General features: G+C 38.7%; 1 protein-coding gene across 13 annotated transcripts in view; it reads left to right on the plus strand.

Annotated features, from left to right (window-relative positions):
• Positions 1-21,936, plus strand: part of CFLAR (CASP8 and FADD like apoptosis regulator) — a 78,257-nt gene that overhangs the window by 40,317 nt on the left and 16,004 nt on the right. For 7 of the 13 annotated variants that reach the window (XM_045480706.1, XM_045480712.1, XM_045480710.1 and 4 more), the window contains 7 exons: positions 5,737-6,150; positions 8,410-8,515; positions 10,191-10,326; positions 11,175-11,260; positions 15,797-15,854; positions 19,049-19,098; positions 19,839-19,917. In XM_045480706.1, the coding sequence (XP_045336662.1) occupies positions 5,789-6,150; positions 8,410-8,515; positions 10,191-10,326; positions 11,175-11,260; positions 15,797-15,854; positions 19,049-19,098; positions 19,839-19,917 (877 nt within the window). In that variant the 5' untranslated portion in view covers positions 5,737-5,788. Of the gene's footprint in view, positions 1-1,808; positions 1,970-5,736; positions 6,151-8,409; positions 8,516-10,190; positions 10,327-11,174; positions 11,261-13,683; positions 13,790-15,796; positions 15,855-19,048; positions 19,099-19,838; positions 19,918-21,936 lie in introns of those variants that run through there. The other 6 variants (XM_045480708.1, XR_006713094.1, XM_045480715.1 and 3 more) reach the window with 6 other exon arrangements.

The following is a 21,936-nucleotide window of genomic DNA, read 5'->3' on the forward strand; positions in this document are numbered from 1 at the left end:
GCAGTGGTAGTTGCGGTGGGGGGGGGGGGGTGCTGGCAAGTGGTGAGCACTGTCCTTTCATGGAACTTTAAAGAACTCATTCGAACTGCCACCCACTCCCAACCCCCTCTTCTCCATCTTTGAACCATGCTAAATAAAATCTGACCTGTTCTTTTGGAGGATAACTTTGGGATGCCTCCAGACTTTCTTGTTCTAATATTTATCTATATATACACCACGGAAGCTCTAAAAGCATTTTGAATGCTGTGAGTTGGTTTCTATACAGCATGCTTTGCTTCTCCCTTTCCTCCTCCCCTACACCTGTATTTTCTTTATACAGTGCTTGTGAACTGGTAAAGGCTGGGTGTGGAAGAGAAAAAACTAATTTTTTACTTTGAAAATGTGTAGGGTTTCCCTTTGGCTTATTATAGTTTTCTAATTTTGTTGTACTGTGGTCAGAGAATGTGGTTTGAGGCACATTTATTTTGATATCTGTATACCTATTTCTCTGCTTATAAAGTAAAACGTTACAAATTCAGTCATTTCCCTTGTACGTTTTTAGCTAGTCACATTCTGTTCATCCTGTAATGGAAACTACTTTTCTGAATTCAGTATTTATTATTACTATGTATGTTTTAATATTTTCACTACATACACACAGACATATACACACATTGCTAAACAATATATGGTATTATTTTTAACAGTTAGGATCTTAATGTGAATTAATCATATGGTATGTATGCTTTAGCAACTTGCTTTTTGCTTCAGCAAAAATATTTGTTGTGTTGTTTTGTGTTTTGTTTGTGAGATTCATGTAGCTCTGGTTCATTCCTTTTCCAGGCTGTAGAGTGTGTATACCTGTCTGAGAGTTTTGAAGGGATGTTTACTTAGAAATGAAATTTTCATGTCATAGAGTAATGTATATTTTTTATCTTTACCAAATATTGTCAAATTGTTCTTCAAAGTGGCTGTACTAATTTATGATTCTTCTAGTAATGTTGGCGATTTTATATTTCTGTGACAATTGGTAACAGATACTAGCATTTAGCTGATGGGAAGTAATATCTCATTGTAGTTTAAATTTGCATTTTGCTGACCACTATTATGGCTCAAGCATCTTCTCATATGGTTAGTGGCTATTTGGTTTTTTCTTCTGGGAAGTGCCTATTGCCTATTTTCCCTTTGGGTTGCTTGTCTTATACTTATTGATTTGCAGGATTTCTTTCTTTCTTTCTTTCTTTCTTTCTTTCTTTCTTTCTTTCTTTCTTTCTTTTTAATTTTTTTTCTTTTTTAAAATTTACATCCAAATTAGTTAACATATAGTGAAACAATGATTTCAGGAGTAGATTCCTTAATGCCCCTTACCCATTTAGCCCATCCTCCCTCCCTCCTTCTTTCTTTCTTTCTTTCTTTCTTTCTTTCTTTCTTTCTTTCTTTCTTTCTTTCTCAAAGATTTTAATTTTAAGTAATCTCTATACGCATTGTGGGGCTTGAACCAACAACCCCAAGATCAAGAGCCACATGCTCTACTGACTGAGGCAGCTAGTTGCCCCTGTGGAAATGCTTTCTATATTCTGGATACTAATTCTTTGTTAATTAAATATGATGCATTTGCCTTCTCTGTCTGTGCTTTATCATTTTTTAATCTTTTTCATTTTTAAAAGGATGTGTACTTTTTATGTCTTATAAAATCCTTTTGTAATCAGAGGTTATAGATTTTCATTTAGAATTTTATATCCAGGACTTGAGTACATGTGGAATTGACTTGTAAGTGATATGAGGACAGGATCTCAATTTCCCCCTATATGTATTGAATAACCAGTTATCCCAGCCCCATTTCTGGATATGAATGTCATTTCTCTATTGATTTTCAGGACCACCTCAGTCATCTGTGTATGAATTGATTTCTGAGTCCTCACCTGTGTTTTGGTTGCTTTATTATATATCCCCTGTGCCATATTACATTTGTATAAAACCTTGATATCTGGTAAGACAACTTCTTCTAACTGGTTGTTCTTAAAACTTATATTGGCTATTTTTAGACTTTCTCCTCCTTAACATACGTTTAAAATCAGCTTGCCACAGTCCATGGAAATTTTTAAAAAATTTTATTGAACTTATATTGTATTTATAAATTCATTTGAGTGTCTATGATAGCCAGTTTTTTTTCAATTATCTAATGTAGAGTTTCTCAATCTTAGCACTATTGGTATTTGCGGTTGGATAATTCCTTTTTGTGGGGAATGTACATCCGGGGACGTTTAGCAGCATCCCTGGCCTCTGTTTTCTACAGCTAGTAGCACCACCTGGTAATGATGATGAAAATGTCTCAAGACATTGTCAAATGTCCCCCGAGGGACAAAATTGCCACTGATTCAGAACCATTCATTTGGCCTATTATACTGCAGAAATTTTCCTCATTTGTTTGGAATTATTTTCATACTTATTTAAATTCTTTCAGATGTAGTTTCTTCAGATGTGAATTTTATTTGTGTTGTCTACTGTCATGGTGATTTTTATTTTTGTACATGGTAATTTTTAAGCATGAACTTGCCTCTAGCATAATGGATGTCTCATATGCCCTGGGTTGTGAAGGTAGCTTTATGGGGTGGTTTTGAGTTTGCCTCTGAAGATCTTATAGGCTTCCTTAGTCTGAGAGTACTTTTTATGTTAATTTCTTGGTTTGGGCTTAAAAGAAACCCCAACAAAGTAGTGATTATCTGGACGCTAGCCCTAGGTCTCCCTTCCATGCTCCCCTTTCTCAAGTGCCTGTCACCTTTAGCTACACTTAACTGCCTCAACACCACCCTAACATATACACACTGGCATTTTGCTGCGTGTTGGCTTGACTCAGCGTGAGATCTGTAGTTTTCCTTTTGATATTTTTTCTGAATATGCCAGATGCTACCACTGAGTAATTTGGATTTTGCTGCCAAACTATACCTCCATTAGTACAGAGGGAAGACAGCATGCCAGTTCGCTTGCTGGGTGTGCGTGACTGGCAGAAAACAGTCCTGGTATAATGGTTGGAGGGAACAAACTGAGCAGATAGTATTTTTAAAAGCGATTATCTAATTTTGTTAACAATTTACAGAATTATTACATCATTGATAACTATGAACTCCAAAAGTTGGCTACTGTTTTTAAAAACAGGGAATTGTACATTTGATTTCTAGAGTTCTCTTTGGCTTTTTTTTTCTTCCAGATATGTCTTGTGAATTTGGATAACATCTCATTTATTCCTCTTGTGTTTAATGACCTCATCCTTATTTTATACTTTCTAGTGTGTATGAATATTTTATAGGTTAATTTATAACAACTACTAACAAAATTGTGACTTTTAGTCAATAGAAAAAGGAGTACTTGACTACCTTTCATGGAAACTAGAAGTTATGTTAAAGTATTGTTAGCCCCTGAATAAAGTGTAGATTTAGGGTCTCTGGAACACGTAAAATTGTTATTAAGCTTTCAGATTAAAAAAAGTAAAGTAGGGGTGCCTGGATAGCTCAGTTGGTTAAGCATCTGACTCTTGATTTTGGCTCAGGTCATGATTCCATGGTTGTGCAATCTAGCCTTGTGTTGGGCTCTGCATTGAGCATGGAGCCTGCTTTGGATTCTCTCTCTTTCCCTCCTTCTGTACCTCTCCCCAACTCTCTCTCTCTCTAAAAAAATTTAAAAAAAAGTCTGAGTGCCAGTTTTTCTACTTTCATTGAGCAATCGTTTAGTAAATTCTATTTCCTCAGTCATTCACAATGGCTAGATTTAAGTGAAGTTTGGATGAATGAGTATGAGATTGGCATAGACATAAGAATACCTATTAGCAAGTATGCATTAAGTAAAATGTCTATTTTTATTAAGAGTCACCTGTTTAGCCTGGTTGTGGGAAGCCCAGTGTGAAAGATATAAGTGATCTACTTTAAAACAAAATATTTTAGATTTTTGAAAAATAAAATGAAAATTAAAGTAAATTTGATTTTGTTACTTTCAGACACTAAAGAACTTATCAATATTTTCATCGATGGGGGACTCTGGATCTCTAGGGAAGTTATGCTTACTCTAAGAAGGTATTTTGTCTTTGACAGCAAGAACAAAAAAATGTCCCATATACCGTTTTTTGCTTTGACTGCCAGGAAACTCAGGGACAAATTCACAGTCTACTAAAAACTGTTTAGGCCTTTCTGGTCTGCATATTTGCTTTGTATTCTCTATCCTTCCACCCCAGCTCAACTTTCTAAACTAATATTTTTTAACCTAATTCCCCCTGCCTTGTTCTCATATAAAATATTTCTTGTACTTAGTGTTGTTATTATAAGATGCCTTAAATCTATTATGGACTGAAATTGTACATAAATAAATAAAATACCTTCAGTGTTATTTTCACTAAATATAGCTCAATAAATAATATAAAAATGCAAGTGGGGCACCTGGGTGGCTCACTCAGTTGAGCATCCTACTCTTGATTTCAGCTCAGGTCATGATCCCAGGGTCGTGGGTTTAAGCCTCATGTGGGGCTGTGTGCAGAACATGGAGCCTGCTTAAGATTCTCTCTTTCTCTCTCTCTCTCTCTCTCTCCCCCCCACCACTCTCCCCTTCTCCCCCTCCCTCTCCTTCTGCCACTCTCTCCCACTTGCACTATCTGTCTCTCTCCTAAAGAAAAAAGAAAAAGAAAAAAATATAAATATACTTGTACACAAATACATAGTAATAGTTAGCAACTTATAGTTGGGTTGTATTTCCAATTATTTTTTTTTAATGTTCTCTGATAGAAATAGACAAGATACTCTTTCAGAACACAAGAGTTTATTTAACATAAAATATTGCTGTGAAACTTTAGAATAGAATAGACAGTGACTGCCATTTGCACCTTAGACTTTGAAAGAGAATAGGTTGAGTTTCAATGGAAAAAAATTAAGAAGTCATCCATGGCATGACCTCCCATTGCTCCCACCCAAGTCCAGCCCTGGGACCAAAATTTTTCTCCAGATTTTCTGTTCTACTTCCTTCCTTCCACTGATACTGTCAGGAACTCTTGTGACAATTGCTGATCTGAGTAATGTGTTGAGAGTAAGGGGCCTCTGGCACTTCCATGGGCTCAGGGTCTGAAGCAGTGATCAAAGCTTGACAAGGCCTTTGTTCAGATAAAGTGGGAGGTCCTATGAGCATTCATGATGAAGTTGTGAAAATGACCTGAGACTTTGGGAGGATGCCAGGGAGGGTTTCTACTTATAGGTGTAAATGAGGGATTTTATAGTAGGAGACAACTGGGAAAAATGGGTGGAGTAGTTCTGACACCCTGCCAAAGGTCTCTTGTCAAGACCCTTGTTTGTTTAAACTTACATGGTTGGGGTCACTGAAGTGGGAGTTAACCCTGTGACACCAGTTTTTCCGGTCCAGTTAGCTTCTTCATCATTGGGCTTTTTCTTCTTCCTCCCACCAAGGTTATTCATATGCCATTTCGTCATTTATGATTTTCTTCTTACTGTATTTTACATTCTTACAAATTCTGATAAGACCTGTGGGATTTTTGGGAGATAATTTGTTTCTGGTTTCATTTCCTTTAAAATGTAGGTTACCTTCTTTGTGTGTCTTGATTTTTCAATCAGTTGCTTTGTCTGCTGAAGATCACTTTCTATAGGGTTAACAATACAAGTTTAATCTTCTAAGTTAGACCAAGAAAGGAAGAACCTATACCATGAATGTTAGGCATAAGTTATTTTGATAAGAGGATTTAAAAAGATTCCCTTTTAATCACAGAACTCCTCCATTGGAAAGGGGATTTTGAAAGAAATGAAGAAAACCATCAGAAATGATGTCAGCAGCCTCATGGCCTTTTGTTGACTGGAGTGGAGTTTTATTATTGCATTTCCTTGGAATGACACTGCGCAGGATGTCTGCTGAAGTCATCTATCAGGTTGAAGAGGCACTTGATGAAGACGAGAAGGAAACGATTCTTTTTTTGTGCCGGGACATTGCTGCAGATGTTGTTCCCCTTAATGTCAGGGACCTTCTGGATATTTTAAGTGAGAGAGGAAAGCTGTCTGCCATGGGCTTGGCTGAGCTACTGTACAGAGTGAGGCGGTTTGACTTGCTCAAGCGGATTTTGAAGATGGACAAAAGGGCGGTGGAGACGCACCTGCTCAGGCACCCTCAGCTTGTTTCAGACTATAGGTAATTCATTATCTATTCCCAAGGCTGGACCTGGTGGGAGGGAGTGAGGTGGTCTGGACCTATGAAAAATAGACATGAAGACAGTAAAAAAAAGCAAACACATTACTTTCTGTGCCCACAGATTCGACTGCCTTATGATGTTACTTCATTCCTTTGAAGTCTTTGAATTCTTAGAACATGTTCACTTAAAGTAACTGGGTAGAAGATCGTAAAGAAAGTGGAAGGGCTGGGTAGTATGTGTTTGCCGAATGGATAGAATGAGAGAGATAAGAACAACTAAGAACTACTAATTCTTGCCATTCTCTGTCTGTGGGATCTGTTGTGGTCTGTGATGTCAGACTGGCAAATTCCGGTACTGAGAAAGGAAATAACAAGTCTGACAGTGATTTTCCTGACCTTTGTAGAGCTCTGTGTTCCCTCCTGAGTCCCCATTGGTCTTTCCCCTGCTAAGGAGCTTATGAAGTGGACTCCCTTTCTGTGAGTTTCTTTGGGGTCCTTGCCCCTAGAGGCTTGGTAGGGCAGGGGTGCTGAATGAACATTTCATCAATTAAACAGCCATAGGCCCCCTCCGGTTAAGAGAGGGATGGTCACTGGAGTCCCCTTTAGTTGAGACCATCTGAGTTTTTCCTTCCTCCTGTTAACAAACTACTCTCTTGGAGACTGAGAGGAGCACACAAACCATAAGAAAGGCTGCATTTCTGGAGAAAGGAAGATAACTTGTGACCTTAAATTAATGGTTCCTTTTTCTTCAGACCACCAGCCTTTAAATTATATCAATGGTGTGTATTTGGAGAAGATGTGTATTATTGAGAACTGTATTAAAGAGAGTTGAAAGCAGCTCTGCCCTTGAAAAGTGTCAGAGACCTGAGGTCTGGAGGCCTGTTTCAAGTCCCAGAAATACCAGTTATAGGCCACCTAGGCTGAGCCAGCCACTAACACCAGTTGGGACTTTGTTTTCCTACTTATAAAGCTAAAAATAATAATACCTGACTTCTCAAGTTTGTTGGTGAAGATCAGTTATGATAATTTAGTATGTGAAGTACTTTTAAAACTGTGAATCCCTCTACAATCGCAAGAGTTTATTATTGGGGTGCCTGAGTGGCTCAGTTGGTTAAGCATCCAACTCTTAGTCTTAGCTCAGGTCTTGATCTCAGGGTCATAAGTTCAAGCCCCATGATGGCCTCCATGCTGGGCATGGAGCCTACTTAAAAACAAACACACAAACAAGTGAAAGAGTTTATTTTTATTGTTGTCGTTGTTCTTGATCATCTTCTACCTCTTCGACCATCATAAAATGTCAATATGTTCTTAAAACTTTTTCAGAGGTGCTGGGTTTCAGTGAATAAGTTGGGGCACTCTCTATTTCCTGTCTCCTTGCTAATGTGAATGTAGGCAGTTCCTTAGGGCCTCTGGGTGGAAAGGGTGGGTAGAGGGAGGGGATGCTAGATTCATTGATTCATCTGTTCAGTGGGCTTTTTTTTGGGGGGGCGGTCAATATATGCCAGGTGTATAGTAAGCATTAGAACAAAATGAAAGAAGCATCTTCTGTCCTCAAGAATTTGAGAGCCTAATTGGGAAAACAGCCCTCTAAAGCAGAGATGACAATGTCAAGGCAATAATGCCAACCACAGGGTGTCCTGAGAGCCCAGGTAAACTGTGATGGTGGCTCCAACTGGAGCAGAGGTGACTGAGTCAGGTGAGGCTTTGTAGACAAAAATATCTATGGTCATAATCCCCAGGATCTAGATGCCTTTTACCCTTTGAGTTTAGGAGTAGGCCAGGATATCCCAGGTATAAGCTTGCTTTGGAAGCTTGTGACTCAAAGTGTAGGCCTTGGATCTGCAGCATCCTCATCACCTGGAGGCTTGTAAGATGGGGAAGACAGGATGACTTCAAATTCTATTTCTATCTTTCATCTTAGTCATATATGTTCTTCGCTTATTTCATCATAACATCTGGGGGAACTAGGGGATTCTTTAGGGAAGTTTTTATTCTCTGAGTTGTTTGTAGATCAGTTAGTTGGAAAGAGAGGTACTATCTCTTATTGAAAGTGGGAGAAAGGATGAATTTCCTTTTTGAATTCCCTTAAGATCTCTTCCTAGGGTGGTCTAGGCTTTCTGTTTTATGGGGGTGCATATTCAAATGGGGGCCTGAATTAGTCTTTTAAGCAATTATTGGCATAGCAGAAGCATAGGCTTTTGGTGTTTTCATTAGGATTAGTATCTGAATTTACTTAAAAAAAATCTTGTCTGGTTGCAGGGTGTTGATGACAGAGATTGGTGAAGATTTGGACAAATCTGATGTGTCCTCATTAATTTTCCTCATGAGGGATCATATGGGCCGAAGCAAGGTAGCCAAGGATAAGGTGAGTATTCTTTTTCTTGGTTCATGTTTCCAAGGGCATATCAGAAGGAGAGGGTTGCTCTGTAGTGTGTGGGAAGAGGGAAGTGGGCACTTGAATATGGAGACCCAAGCTGGGAGTGAAGGTAGGAAGTGAGAAAAGTAAATCTTTTTACTTCAAATTCACTTTCATCTTGCTCTCCCATGGCCATCTATTTTCCCTCAACTAGCCTGAGATCAGTGTGGAGTCATTAGGCTGCATGTGGAGGTGGGGAGGGAGAAGGTACTTATGACTCGTGTATCCAGGGAATGGCAAAATTAGAGATTTGGGATTGGAAACTAGGTAGGAAACAAGATCTCAGGGATATTGCAATTGCTGGAAAAGTATTTAAATTGTTTAACCTTATGCGGTACTGCTGGCCTAAGGACGGGCCAGGAAAAACTCCGGTCTCTAGAATATGAAAATATGTTCTTAAAGGACCTGCCTTTAAGGACTCTGGTAAATTGTTGCTTGAGAATTTTCTCATGTTCCATAATAATTGTAGTTTTGTTTCTGAAATCTATAAATATAGGGTGACTGTATGCCCCCACCATCAAATGCGTCAAATGGGAAGGAAAAGGAAAAAATAGAACTTCTTTTTGGTGTCCTCAAGTCAACTTATTGCCAATCACTTATATCAATTTCATGATGATTATTATTAAAAATAAATAAATATAGTGCCTCAGTAACTAAATGTTAGAGGAAATAAAACCCAAAGCAATGCCTATTTCTGAAATATAGTTCTTTCATAATCTCTGTGGTCTAGGGCAAGTAAGTAGCAATTTACCCTAACTTTTTAATTTTGCCTCATACTCCCAGAGTCAGAATCAGTTGGAATGTCCAGCAGTGACTAAGATATTTTAGAAATTTCTGGGGTGCCTGGGTGGCTCAGTCAGTAAAGCGTCCGACTTTGGCTCAGGTCATGATCTCATGCTTGTGGGATCTCACTGGGTTCTGTGCTGACAGCTCAGAGCCTGGAGCCTGCTTCAGATTCTGTGTCTCCCTTTCTCTCTGCTCCTCCCCCACTAGCTCTCAGTCTGTCTCTCTAAAAAATAAATAAACATTGAAAAAATTTTACATATTTTAGGAACTTCAAAACTGCATCATGGGGATTTTTCTTTCCCCCAGCTATCTTCTCTCTTCCCTTTTTAGGAAAGCCCTTAGAGTTTTTCAGTATAATACCAGAGTAGCCTTTTGGAACAGAATGAACTCAGGCAGATTTTATTTTTAGGCCTGCTCTCTTACAGTACTTTTTTGTTGTTGTTGTTTTTGTTAAGTAGGCTCCATGCCCAATGTGGAGCTTGATCTCATAACCCTGAGATCAAGAGTTGTGTGCTTTACTGACTGAGCCAGCCAGGTGCCCCATCTCACAGTACTTCTTGACGACGTAAAATGACTCATGTGTCCCCAACCTAGGTATAGGTTGTCCGCCAAAAGACTTACCACCACCTCTTTCTCTGTAAAATCCAGGAGTGTAATTTGCTTCTGGCCCTGGAGGGACTATGAAACAGAGAGGTCTGGTTTAAGATCACTGCAGATCATGGAATGGGTTCTTCTTCTCACATTTGCTTGCTGTTACAAATCACACAGCTTGGGGTTTGCATTTAGGGCTTAACAGTCCACCTTACTGACATTTGTTTCTTCTTGGTGGCTCTCTTAGAGTTTCCTAGATCTTGTGATTGAATTGGAGAAGCTAAATCTGATTGCTCCAGATCGATTGGATTTATTAGAAAAATGCTTAAAGAACATCCACAGAATAGACCTGAAGACAAAAGTCCAGAAATACAAGCAGTCTGGTAAGTAGAATTTTGGCCTCTCAGTGGCCGAAGGAAAGTACCCTGGGCATACTAGGTTTGATTGGTAAAGATTCATTTGTTGGATGGGTGGAGGGAACAGAACCTGAGTGTCCACAGCCCCCACTAGCCTGTGGCTCGAGGTCACATCCCCTCTAACTTTCATATCTCAGATCTGCTGACTTTATCACCCACACCCATGGTCACAGAGTCTCAGCTCTCTGCAAAATGCTGCTGAGAAGTTCCTAACATCCCGGCCTTCATGAAATAGTCTGCACCCCCATTTTCTGCATAGGTTGGCAGCACAGTGGACACTCAGAGCTTTTGAGGATATGCCAGGCCCTGCTGCACTGCTCCAATGTTTGGCCTGACCACTATCCAATTCTGGGTCTCATCCTGTCACTGGGATCCCATAACTGCCCTGCATGTGTCCTGAGTTTCCAAAACCCCATGGAAAAGGGTGCATTTGCCCCCTTCTTAAAGGTGACCAGTCTCACATTGGCCTTCTTCCTCATGCCACCCTCCCCCATTGTCTTTTAGATTCAGGCTCAGCATGGACTCTGTTGCTCTGTTAGCAGTCCGCTGCCACCACAGAGTTACAGCCTAATGGGGATAGCTGAGACCCAATGATCTACAGATACCCCCCACCCCATGACCAATAAAAAAATCAAGGATGGGTGTAGCATTTTTAGCACATTCTTAATGATAGTGGGAGATATTTTGACCTTAGTAGGGTGGTTAGAAAGTTTAGGATATTTTGAAAGATGATTGACCCTGAACTGAGCCATTGTTGAATATGCATTTGATAGTAACTTATAAATCTTAACTCCATACCTCTCTCCTGCTTATAGCTCAAGGAGGTGAAACAAGTTATATAAGTGCACTCCAGGCATCTCTCCCAAATTTGAGTCTTAAGGATCCTTCATATAACTTAAGGGTGAGTCTGGAGCACATGTATGGAATTCCAGCATGAAACAGTTTCAGAACTTTGATAAAAATACAGACATTTGCACAGCATGGACTTTATTTAATATCTGAAAAAATGTGATAGTCATGTGCATTTGTTTTTGAAATATGTGTAACTTCTTATGGTCACAAAATTGGCATGTGTTCATTGAGATAATTTGGAAAATATAGAGAAATATAAAAGAAGAGCAATAAATCACTTCTATCCTACTATCTAAAGGTATGTTGGCAAATTTCCTTCTAGTCTTTTTTCTATGCATGTTTGTGTATCTACATATCCAATTGAACATTTTTTTTCATAGTTCGTTTGTTCTTTAGAAAATTTAGGTTTTTTTTTTTTTTTTTTTTTTTTTTTTTTTTTTTTTTTTTGAGAGGAAGAGTGCACAGACATGGGGTAGGGGCAGAGAGAGAGGGAGACAGAAAATCCCAAGCAGGCTCCTTGCTGTCACTGCAGAACTGGATGCAGGACTTGATCTCACAAACTGAGATCATGACCTGAGCCGAAATCAAGAATTGGACACTTCGCTGACTGAGCCACCCAGGCGTCCCTAGAAGATTTAGCTTTTTAAATATAAATAGATAGTGCATCCTCATGGACAAAAATTTCAAAATATACTAAAAGAATTTTTTAAAGTATGTTTTCTCTTACTCCACTTCCTTTCCCCAGAGGCAGCTGTTGTTAACCATTTTCTTCTATACACATTCAGAGACAGTCTATACACATACCATATCTCATTTTTGGTTTTTCCTTTCTGTGCAAATGGTAGAATACTATGCCCATTGAGCAGAGAATTCTTGGAAATTGTTCCATATGAATCATATGTGACAACCTCTATTTTGTCATTGCTTTTAATGGGTGCATATGGTTCTACTTTCTGGAACGTTAATATCTGAAAAAATGTGATAGTCATGTGCATTTGTTTTTGAAATATGTGTAACTTCTTATGGTCACAAAATTGGCATGTGTTCATTGAGATAATTTGGAAAATATAGAGAAATATAAAAGAAGAGCAATAAATCACTTCTATCCTACGATTAATCCTGGGTGTATTACAATGTGTATAACCCTTTCTTGTGTATATTTAGATTGTTTCCAGTCTTTTTTTTTAATACAGTGATTCAAAATAAATATACTTGTATTTACCTCTCTGTGCATTTGCTTGTTTTTGGGCGTATTTAATGATTTCAACAAAAGTGTTTTTGTTATTGAGTGATATTATTGAGTAATTGAGTTGTGACCCTAAATATCACATAGTCACTTCTGGTTGTTGTTTTAGTAAATGGTGCAAGGTATTATCAGAATTCTTGTTGGTTAATTTTTTATCTTGAAGAGTTAATCCTAGTATATGTGGAATTTGTAGTCAGGCCTCAGTCCACAGTGCAATTTCATGATTAAATTATAAACACTTTAAAAGCATCTGAAGAAAACATTAACTACCCTGTAATATAGTTTCATGAAAAATGTGAGATGTGAGGATATCTCTGAGCAATAGAATTTCAGAGCTAAAATGGGTATTAAGGATTATACTGTTCACCCCCCTCATTGAACAAATAAGGAAATTTAGGCCTAAAGTGCATTAAGTGATTGCCCACCTCTACCTATCACCAGAACTGGGCCCAGTCCATGTTCCTTCCTCTGTGACATGGCATATTTAATAAACTATATATCAGCCATTACATAGCTTAAATATATCTGTCACTTTTTTTCAAGAATAAAATATACTTTCTTTTGTCCTTCTGAATCTCTATGATACCAAATTATGAAACCAAATTGATTTAGGATTCACATCCAGATTTTCTGAGTATTCTCTGCTATTATATATCTAATATAAATTATACTGTCACTCTTAGTTAAAACCTTGCCATATTTTTACTATTGTCTTTCTATTTTGTTGATGAGAATAACTGTATTTACTGTATATGTAAATAGACATTTAATTTTCTGTCATTTAATCTTCTGTATATCTGTGACCCTGATCATTCATTTAGTAAACAGACCCTGTGGCATATGGATTCAGCATATTTCTCATAAAATTAGGAGGTAAATACCTGGATGTTAACTCATACAAGAGTGCAAAGTGCTTTAAAAATCATAGTGACACTAAATGACACATGATACCAACATTTTATAGAATAAAAAAGTTGTGTCACTCTGCAATATGATGCTTTTTAAATCCAGCTTTGTTTTGATGTTGTATCTCCTTAATAGCTATGTAAATGTGAATGCACATCCATGTGGGGTTCCAAATTCTATGTAGTATTGTAGTATTATCAGCCTCTGGCTAAGTCTCTTATTAGTGATAAAAGCAACTTACATGTTTTTCTGTAATTTAGACACACAGACTTAGCTACAGACACAGCTTAATGAATAGTATACTTCTCTCTTTTGGCTAGGATAGCTTCAGAGGAGAACTGTCATTTGAAAGCTGAACCTATCAGATGGTTGGGAGTATGTGGTATATGTACCTTACAAAGGACCTGTCATCTGAGAAGAGAAAGGGTCGGTTCAATCTTTCATTCTCTGATTAATTTCATTCTAGCCCTCAGAATTGGTAGTTGTTTTTTTTTTTTTTTTTTTTTTTTTTTTTTGGTAGCTGACTTTTAAGAACCAAGCCCACATGCGACTTCTGTGTAGCTAAGCATTATAGAAACACAGTAACTAGACATTTATTAAGCGCTTCCATAAGCTAGCACTGTGCTAAATGCTTGTGTACATTTAGTCTTCACAAAAATGTATAAGGTGGCTATTGCTATTATCCTCATTTGAAGATAAAGAAACAGACATAGAGGTAAAATAACTTGCTCAAGCTTACATAGCTAGTAAGTGACAGAATCAGGATTCATAGCCAGGTTTGTCTGGGCTAGAACTCCCACTATTTTTTTTTTTTTTTTTTAGTATCGTTGCCACAAAATGTTACATTAGTTTCAGGTATACAGCATAGTGATTTGACAAGTTTATACATTATGTTATGTTGTTATGTTTACCACAAGTGTAGCTATTTTCTGTCACCATACAAGCTAATATCATTGATTATATTTCTTAGGCTGTGACTTATTCACTCCATAACTGGAAGCCGTCACCCATTTGGCCCATCCTCCCACCCCTCTCTCCTCTGGCAACCATCAGTTTGTCCTCTCTATTTATAGGTCTGATTCTGCTTTTTGTTTGTTTATTCATATTTTAAAAATTTTTTAATTTATTTTTATTTTAGAGAGAGAGTGTGAGCGGGGGAGAGGAGCAGAGGGAGAGAGAGAAAGAGACTCTTAAGCAGGCTCCACACTGAGTGCAGAGCCTGATGTGGGGCTTGATTCCATGATTCTGGGATCATGACCTGAGCTGAAATCAAGAGTCGGATGCTCAATTGACTGAGCCACCCAGATGTCCCCATATATATTTTTTTTAAGATTCCACATATGAGTGGTATTTATCTTTCTCAGTCTGACTTACTCCACTTAGCATGATACCTTGTACATCAATCCATGTTGTTACAAATGGCACAATCTCATCCTTTTTTGTGCCTGTGTAATATTCCATTTTATACATATACCATGTCTTTTTTATCCACATCTGTTCTTTATCAATACATACTTAGGTTGCTTCTATATCTTGGCTTTTTAAAATAATGCTGTAGTAAACATAGGGGTACATATATCTTTTTGAATTAATATTTTCGTATTCTTTGGGTAAATACCCAGTAGTAGAACTACCAGAATATGTAGTATTTCTATTTTTCATTTTTTGAGGAACCTCCTCCATACTGTTTTCCACAGTGGCTGAACAAATTTACATTCCCACCAACAGTGCATGAAGGTTCCTTTTTCTCCACGTCCTCACCAGTACTTTAGAACTCTCATTCTTTCTTTCTTTCTTTTTTTTTTTTTTTAAGTTTTTAAAATTTATTTTTGACAGAGAGAGTGAGTGTGAGCTGGGGAGGGGCAGAGAGAGAGGGAGATACAGAATCTGAAGCAAGCTCCAGGCTCCGAGCTGTCAGCACAGAGCCCGACGCGGGGCTTGAGCTCACAAACTGTGAGATTCATGACCTGGGCTGAAGTTGGACGCTTCACCGACTGAGCCCCTCAGGCACCCCTAGAACTCTCATCCTTAACCATACCGTACATTGCCTCTGTGTTAAAGGATCAGGTAGAATGTCGATCTGATGTTCCAACAGCTTGTTCTAACTTGGAGCTATTATAGCAACTCTACAATACTGTAACATCTGACTTCATTGAGCTGTTTTGGAATATTCTAATAAGCTAATTTAGCATAATTACATGTTCATTGTATTTTTACTTTTTAAAAAGAAGAGTTGCCTTGTTCTTTGGCTATAGAAATGGGACTTACGGAGTTAACCGCTCTTGCTATTCTCCTTTAGATAATTTAACTGTGAATGTGATACTTTAATTTTTTTCCTGGGTAAGAATTCTATTGAGATATTTAAAGAGGTGTGATAAAAAGTGCCTCTGAAAAAACTAACAGGGGGTATGACCTTATTCTTTATATTTGAAGCTCCAGAATGGGAGAAGTAATGAACAAAGACTCAATGTGGGACAACCTGATACTCAGAGTAAGGCCAATTTTTCTTTCTTTCTTTTTTTGTAATGTTTATTCACTTTTGAGAGAGAGGGAGAGCGGGTATGTGAGCAGGGGAGGGTGAGAGAGAGACACACACAGAATCCGAAGCAGGCTCCAGGCTCTGAGTTGTCAGCACAGAGCCTGATGCTGGGCTGAAACCCCCAAGCCGTGAGATCATGACCTGAGCTGAAGTCTGATGCTTAACTGACTGAGCCACCCAGGTGCCCCCACATACATTCTTTATAAATGCTTGATAATTCAAGTACAAATCATTGCATTTTTGGAGTTTCCCATTTCCTTTATCTACCTATTCTGATTAAGTTCTCAAAATAAATAGCAGTTAAGTTCTTAAAATGTAGTCCTTGGCATTTCTAATTATGTAATGAATTAGCTTATTTGAACTTAAATACCTCTTACTCAGTTTCATCATCTTGGCGATGTTTTTAAGAAGTTTCAGGTTTTATACCTGAAATGGAACTATAATCAGGCTATGTGAAACATTAATCTAGCCATGATAATAAATTGAGTTAAATTGAATATCTAGCAGCAGGAAGAAGAAAGGTTACTAGGATCTTGTTTTATAGCTTATTTAATACATCTAGATACTCTACAGATGACATCTCTGTACTCCTAAAAAGAAGGAAAAAATACAATAAAAAACTAGGCATTTCAACCCATACGATTTCTCTCTTCTCTCTTAAAACATCAGCACTTGATCCTATAACATCATTTAAAAAATGTATTTCTTTTGCTTGTCTTGAGTCCTCCTTCAAGTGAAGGCTGAGACTTGGTCTCACACTGCATTGTAGATGATTGTGTTTCAGAACTCAAGGAGGTAGGGGATTGATAGGCAGGTAAGGAGGGCTCAGTCTTCCCTGAGGGGCTTGGAGTTTGTCCTGGGTGCAGTGCTGAGAGCCGATGGAAGCCTTCTTTATGTGGCAGGCCCCTTGCCAAAATCTTATGACTCAGCCTACATGCTGTCTGCCTGCACCTAGAAACTGAGAAGGATTTCTCCCAGATTAGCCAGATGGCATAGCTCATGCCTGTCATTCCTCACCTAGTATTCTGCTCTCCAGCAAAAGCTATTGAGAAGTGAATTTATTCCTGAAGTGACAGCATGTTTCTCAAAACACTGACGAGGTGGTGAGAATTTGCATTTTGAAAGCTGTTTAAAAGGAAAATAGGAGAGCTGACAGATTTGGATAGGAATGAAGAACAACCAGTGTTCTTTCCACAGCACACCCTGATGGCAGGTTTATCCTTCACTGTAATTATACAGGAGAGATAAGTGAGGCACCTAACACCTCTGGTGATTCTTAGGAGAGCTAGGTACCTGCTTTCACCTGGATGCTTTATTTGCTAATAAAAGAAAAAGTCTTCATATTAATTTTGACTTCCAAATAGATTTCAATTGGATGATGATGATGATCACTGTAATTTATTAAGCTCTTACTAAATGCCTTACACTGAGATAAGCATATTAAAATAAGTTATTTTGTGTTTTTTATTCTGTTAATCCATGATTGCTTAAATGCAAAATGATAAAGAGAAATTTCCTTTTAATCCCAACTATCAGATAACCACTGTTAATATTTGATTTATATACCGCTGGACTGTTATTTTTAAGCATATCTATGTGTAAGGATATGCACACAAATACATATATTTAAGTATGTTGGATTAATAATATTCATGTTGTAAAATAACCCATTTCACTTACTATGTCTTATGTATCTTTTCATGTCAAATACAAAAATGCTCATGACCTGAGCTGAAGTCAGATGCTTAACCAACTAAGCCACCCAGGTGCCCCAGTTTGAGGCCATTATAAACAGTTATTCAGTACATATTCTTACATACTTGCTCTATTATTTCCTTAGGATAAACTTCTAGAAGCAAAATGTTGTTTTAAAGGATATCACCAGTTGTTCTTTAAACAGATTGTTTTTGGGGCGCCTGGGTGGCGCAGTCGGTTAAGCGTCCGACTTCAGCCAGGTCACGATCTCGCGGTCCGTGAGTTCGAGCCCCGCGTCAGGCTCTGGGCTGATGGCTCAGAGCCTGGAGCCTGTTTCCGATTCTATGTCTCCCTCTCTCTCTGCCCCTCCCCCGTTCATGCTCTGTCTCTCTCTGTCCCAAAAAAATAAATAAAAAACGTTGAAAAAAAAAATTAAAAAAAAAAAAAAAGATTGTTTTTTTTTTTAAGATTTTATTTTGTTTTAAGTATTCTCTACACCTGACGTGGGGCTTGAACTTATAACCCTGAGATCAAGAGTCACACACTCCACTGACTGAGCCAACCAGATGCCCCTTAAAACACTGTTTCAACTTACACACTTGAAAGGCCTCATTTCCCTCAAACCTTAAAAATGCTGGCATTTTCTTTGCTTGTCTTTGCCATTCTCATTTTTGCAACAATCTTCTAAGGTAGATGTTGGTATGTTCACCTTAGAGATTTAAAACCAAAACAAAAGAGCCTGAGACTTCAGCAGTAAACTTGCCTAAGATCACAGAACTCATCAGTGATGGTGCTAGGGTTTGAGCTAGCCCTTTATGGCTTCAAAACTGGTGGTTTCTCCACCTATCTGGGCTAATAAAGTCATTTTTACCTAATGATATTGACTTTAGGCTCATCTACATTTGCTAGGCTCACTGTCCTTATCTTGCAACTGTCATTTTATTTTATGATCTCTCAATATCACTGGACTAAGAAAACATGGCCATCTGTTGTACAAGTGGCTAATACAAGTACATTTTCCCTTCTCTGCAGTCTCTAAGGCTGTCCCCCTCTAGGCCTTATCCACCTTGTCCACATGGAAAAAAGCTATTGATATTGCTAGGTGGTGAGGTTATTGGATTCTCCCTATCAGTTTAAAAACTCATCAGTCACCTGGTCCTCGCCTGGAGAAAGGCAAGGGAGAGCCTTTTTCCCCCCTTTGCTATTTAAGCAGTTTTTCTATATAACCCCTGCCTGGCATGCAGACTTGTGTTTTCTTATCAGTTAGGTTCTTCAGTGTGAGGCTGAAACCTTGGGGCCAAGTAGAGCTGAAGAAAGAGGACACAGTAAGGGGAAGAAAATAGGGGAAGAGGACAGCTGAGATATAAAGAAACCCAGTCAGCATGGGAGTGTGCTTAGTTCTCCTTCAGCTTTGTAAATGGTTTCTCTCTCTCACCCCCCCCCCCCCCCAGGAGAATCAGTGAAGACATCCATTCAGGAATCAGGAACATCTCTACCTCAGGTATGGAATAAATGATCTAATTTGGTATTGTATTGTTTGCACAGTATCTGTGGGGAACACTGGCTTCTTTAAAATATCTATTAAGAATTCTCTGTGACAAGAATAGGATGCTGACAGTGTGAGAGTGCCTTTTTCTTGAGAGATCTCCTAAGGGGGAACCTTGGATAGAGCAAAGAAGTTGTTGTGGAAGTGGATTGCATTAGTGAACTTTGGAATGCAGGAAAATTCCAAAGTAGCACTTCTCTTCCCAACTGAGTGATTGGTGAATATATAAGTAAGCAATGACACTGAACCTTGACTTGCTCTGGCTTTTTTTTTTTTTTTTTTTTTTTAAAGGCTGAAACCTTTTCACCATAAGGAGGCAATAGAAGGCTTCCTTTTTTACTGGTTTGGAAAGATATCACTTGTATAACCTTAGGTTACTGTGGAAACAGATCCATCCTTTCAGCTTTAAATTGTCTTTATCCTGTGGCTCTAAGACGTGTGTAAAGGGACTGTAATTTTCATTAAAATTAAATAAAAACTGAAACAGCTTGTCTTAAACATATTGCCCAAATAGAGGAAAAATATGAAATTAATGGGAAATGTCAGCTGTGGTGACTTCAGGCTGTATCTATTGAATGGCTCACCTGGCAACAGGAAGTTTGAGGAAATCCAAAAGAAAATATGGTTTATGGGTGGGACCTATAGGAAGCAGAGCAATGTCTAGCGTTTTCAACAATTGCTGTTTTCCTTTCCAGCACATACAAGAGAGATATAGGATGCAGAGCAAGCCCCTGGGAATCTGCCTGATAATTGACTGCATTGGCAATGATACAGGTAGGTGTGCATGCTGCAGATTAACTGATACCCCACAGTGAGGTCATGGCCCAGAAAAGCTGTATTCATCAGGGATCATCACAAACTGTTATAACAAACCACTGCCAAAATCTGTGGTTTCACATAGCAAGGGAAACTTTCTCACTCATGGCACAGCCTAGTATGAATTGGGCTGGAGCCAGCTTTGTTCTATGTGTCATTCAGTGGCTTCATCATCTGAAGCCTGGGGTTTTCCACAGGATCCTCTGTATCTGGCTGGTGGATTGTGGGAAATCAAATAGCTATGTTCTGGTTAAGGAGATTATAGGGAATGTATTATACTGCTTTCTGGCCCTGCTGAAAACAGCTGACCAGTATCTAATTAATGCATATTTACGGATTGGGTCCTGCCTGTGCTCATGAATTCCTTAGACCATGTTATCTATGGAATAGCTTATCTTGTTCTCCACCCTGCTTTCAGTATCTGCTCTTTTGTAGTCTTAGGAGCACCTTGTTTTTTTGCATGCTTTCTATATGTTCTTGCTGGCAGTAGCCGCTGACATATTGCACAATGTTTTCCCTATAATGTAGGCCCAATAAATACAGGAGATTGAGAGCAGCTCGGGGAGACTTCTCTTAGCCTCCCTTTCACCTGTCTTGACTTGTGGCGTCTTGAGTAATCCTTTCTGCCGTCCTTGGCTTTGCTGGACAAAACTGAAAGCTGAACCCACAATTGGTGACCCCGATGTGATAAGCTGAACCCACAACTGGGGACCCTGACATGATCCCACAGTGGATGAATGAAATTCGTGGAAGATCTCACAAGAGATTTTAGGGGCCAGTCCTGAGAAAGTGAAATGCATCATTTCCATCCACATTCCATTGGTCAAATGCACTCATGTGGCCCCACTTAACTGCAGTGGATAAGGAACTCAGTCTGGCTGCATGCCAGGAGGAAACTGGAAGGAGATCTGGGGGGCACATAGCATTGTCTCTGGCACAAAGGTGTAATTGGTGAAAGTTGGTGAGCTTCAGTCTGGCTTTTTCATGCTGGATGCTGTGGCAGAGAGGAGGCTGGGGATCCAGAGTGGGGTTTAAAATGGAAGGCTTGCTGGCTTCAGTGTTAGCAGATACCCCATCATTTCATGTAGATAGACTATGAAAGCTCTTCTGGGGGACATTAAAAATGTCATAATGTGTGTTCACTTAGAGGCAGTGTGTCACTTGATTCTGGCACCCTGTACTTTGGTTGTTGGCCTGAGTCTGTACTACTTGTGTGTTCCTTGTTGTTCAATCTGAATTGATTCTCTTGCTCAATTGTTGCTGGATGTCTTACTCAAACTGAATCAATCACTGGTGATGCATCAAAGAATGTAAGAAGAATCTCATTGCGAAACAATGTGCTTAATTATTTACCTCTTCCTTAGTTGATCATTACATTCCCACAGTTTTCCTGCTTTTCAAAATTCTTAGAATGAGTCAGATCTGTCTTTCAGGCTCACTTAAATGTTACCAGGGTGAGTTTTATAGAAAGAGACTCTAAGAGAAGGTCAAATCATCAAATATTAGGTTGAATTTCCCAGAATTTTAAGATATCATCTCATTTTCTCATGTTCTATTTTTGGTTTAATGTGAGAAATACCATCTCCTCAGCTATAGATGCGTGTCCTTTCCTTTTTAGCCATTAGTATCCATATAAGAATGAGAACATATTTTCTCAATGAGTAATTTCCTGCTTTAAAAGAATAATCATCTTCGGGGCGCCTGGCTGGCGCAGTCAGTTAAGTGTCCGACTTCAACCAGGTCATGATCTCGCGGTCCGTGAGTTCGAGCCCCGTGTCAGGCTCTGGGCTGATGGCTCAGAGCCTGGAGCCTGTTTCCGATTCTGTGTCTCCCTCTCTCTCTGCCCCTCCCCCGTTCATGCTCTGTCTCTCTCTGTCCCAAAAGTAAATAAACGTTGAAAAAAAAAATTAAAAAAAAAAAAAAGAATAATCATCTTCTACTTTCTATTATAGTCAGTTCTGTTTCATTCATTGGCAG

The sequence above is a fragment of the Leopardus geoffroyi genome, chromosome C1, assembly GCF_018350155.1.
Source record: "Leopardus geoffroyi isolate Oge1 chromosome C1, O.geoffroyi_Oge1_pat1.0, whole genome shotgun sequence".
NCBI lineage: Eukaryota > Metazoa > Chordata > Mammalia > Carnivora > Felidae > Leopardus > Leopardus geoffroyi.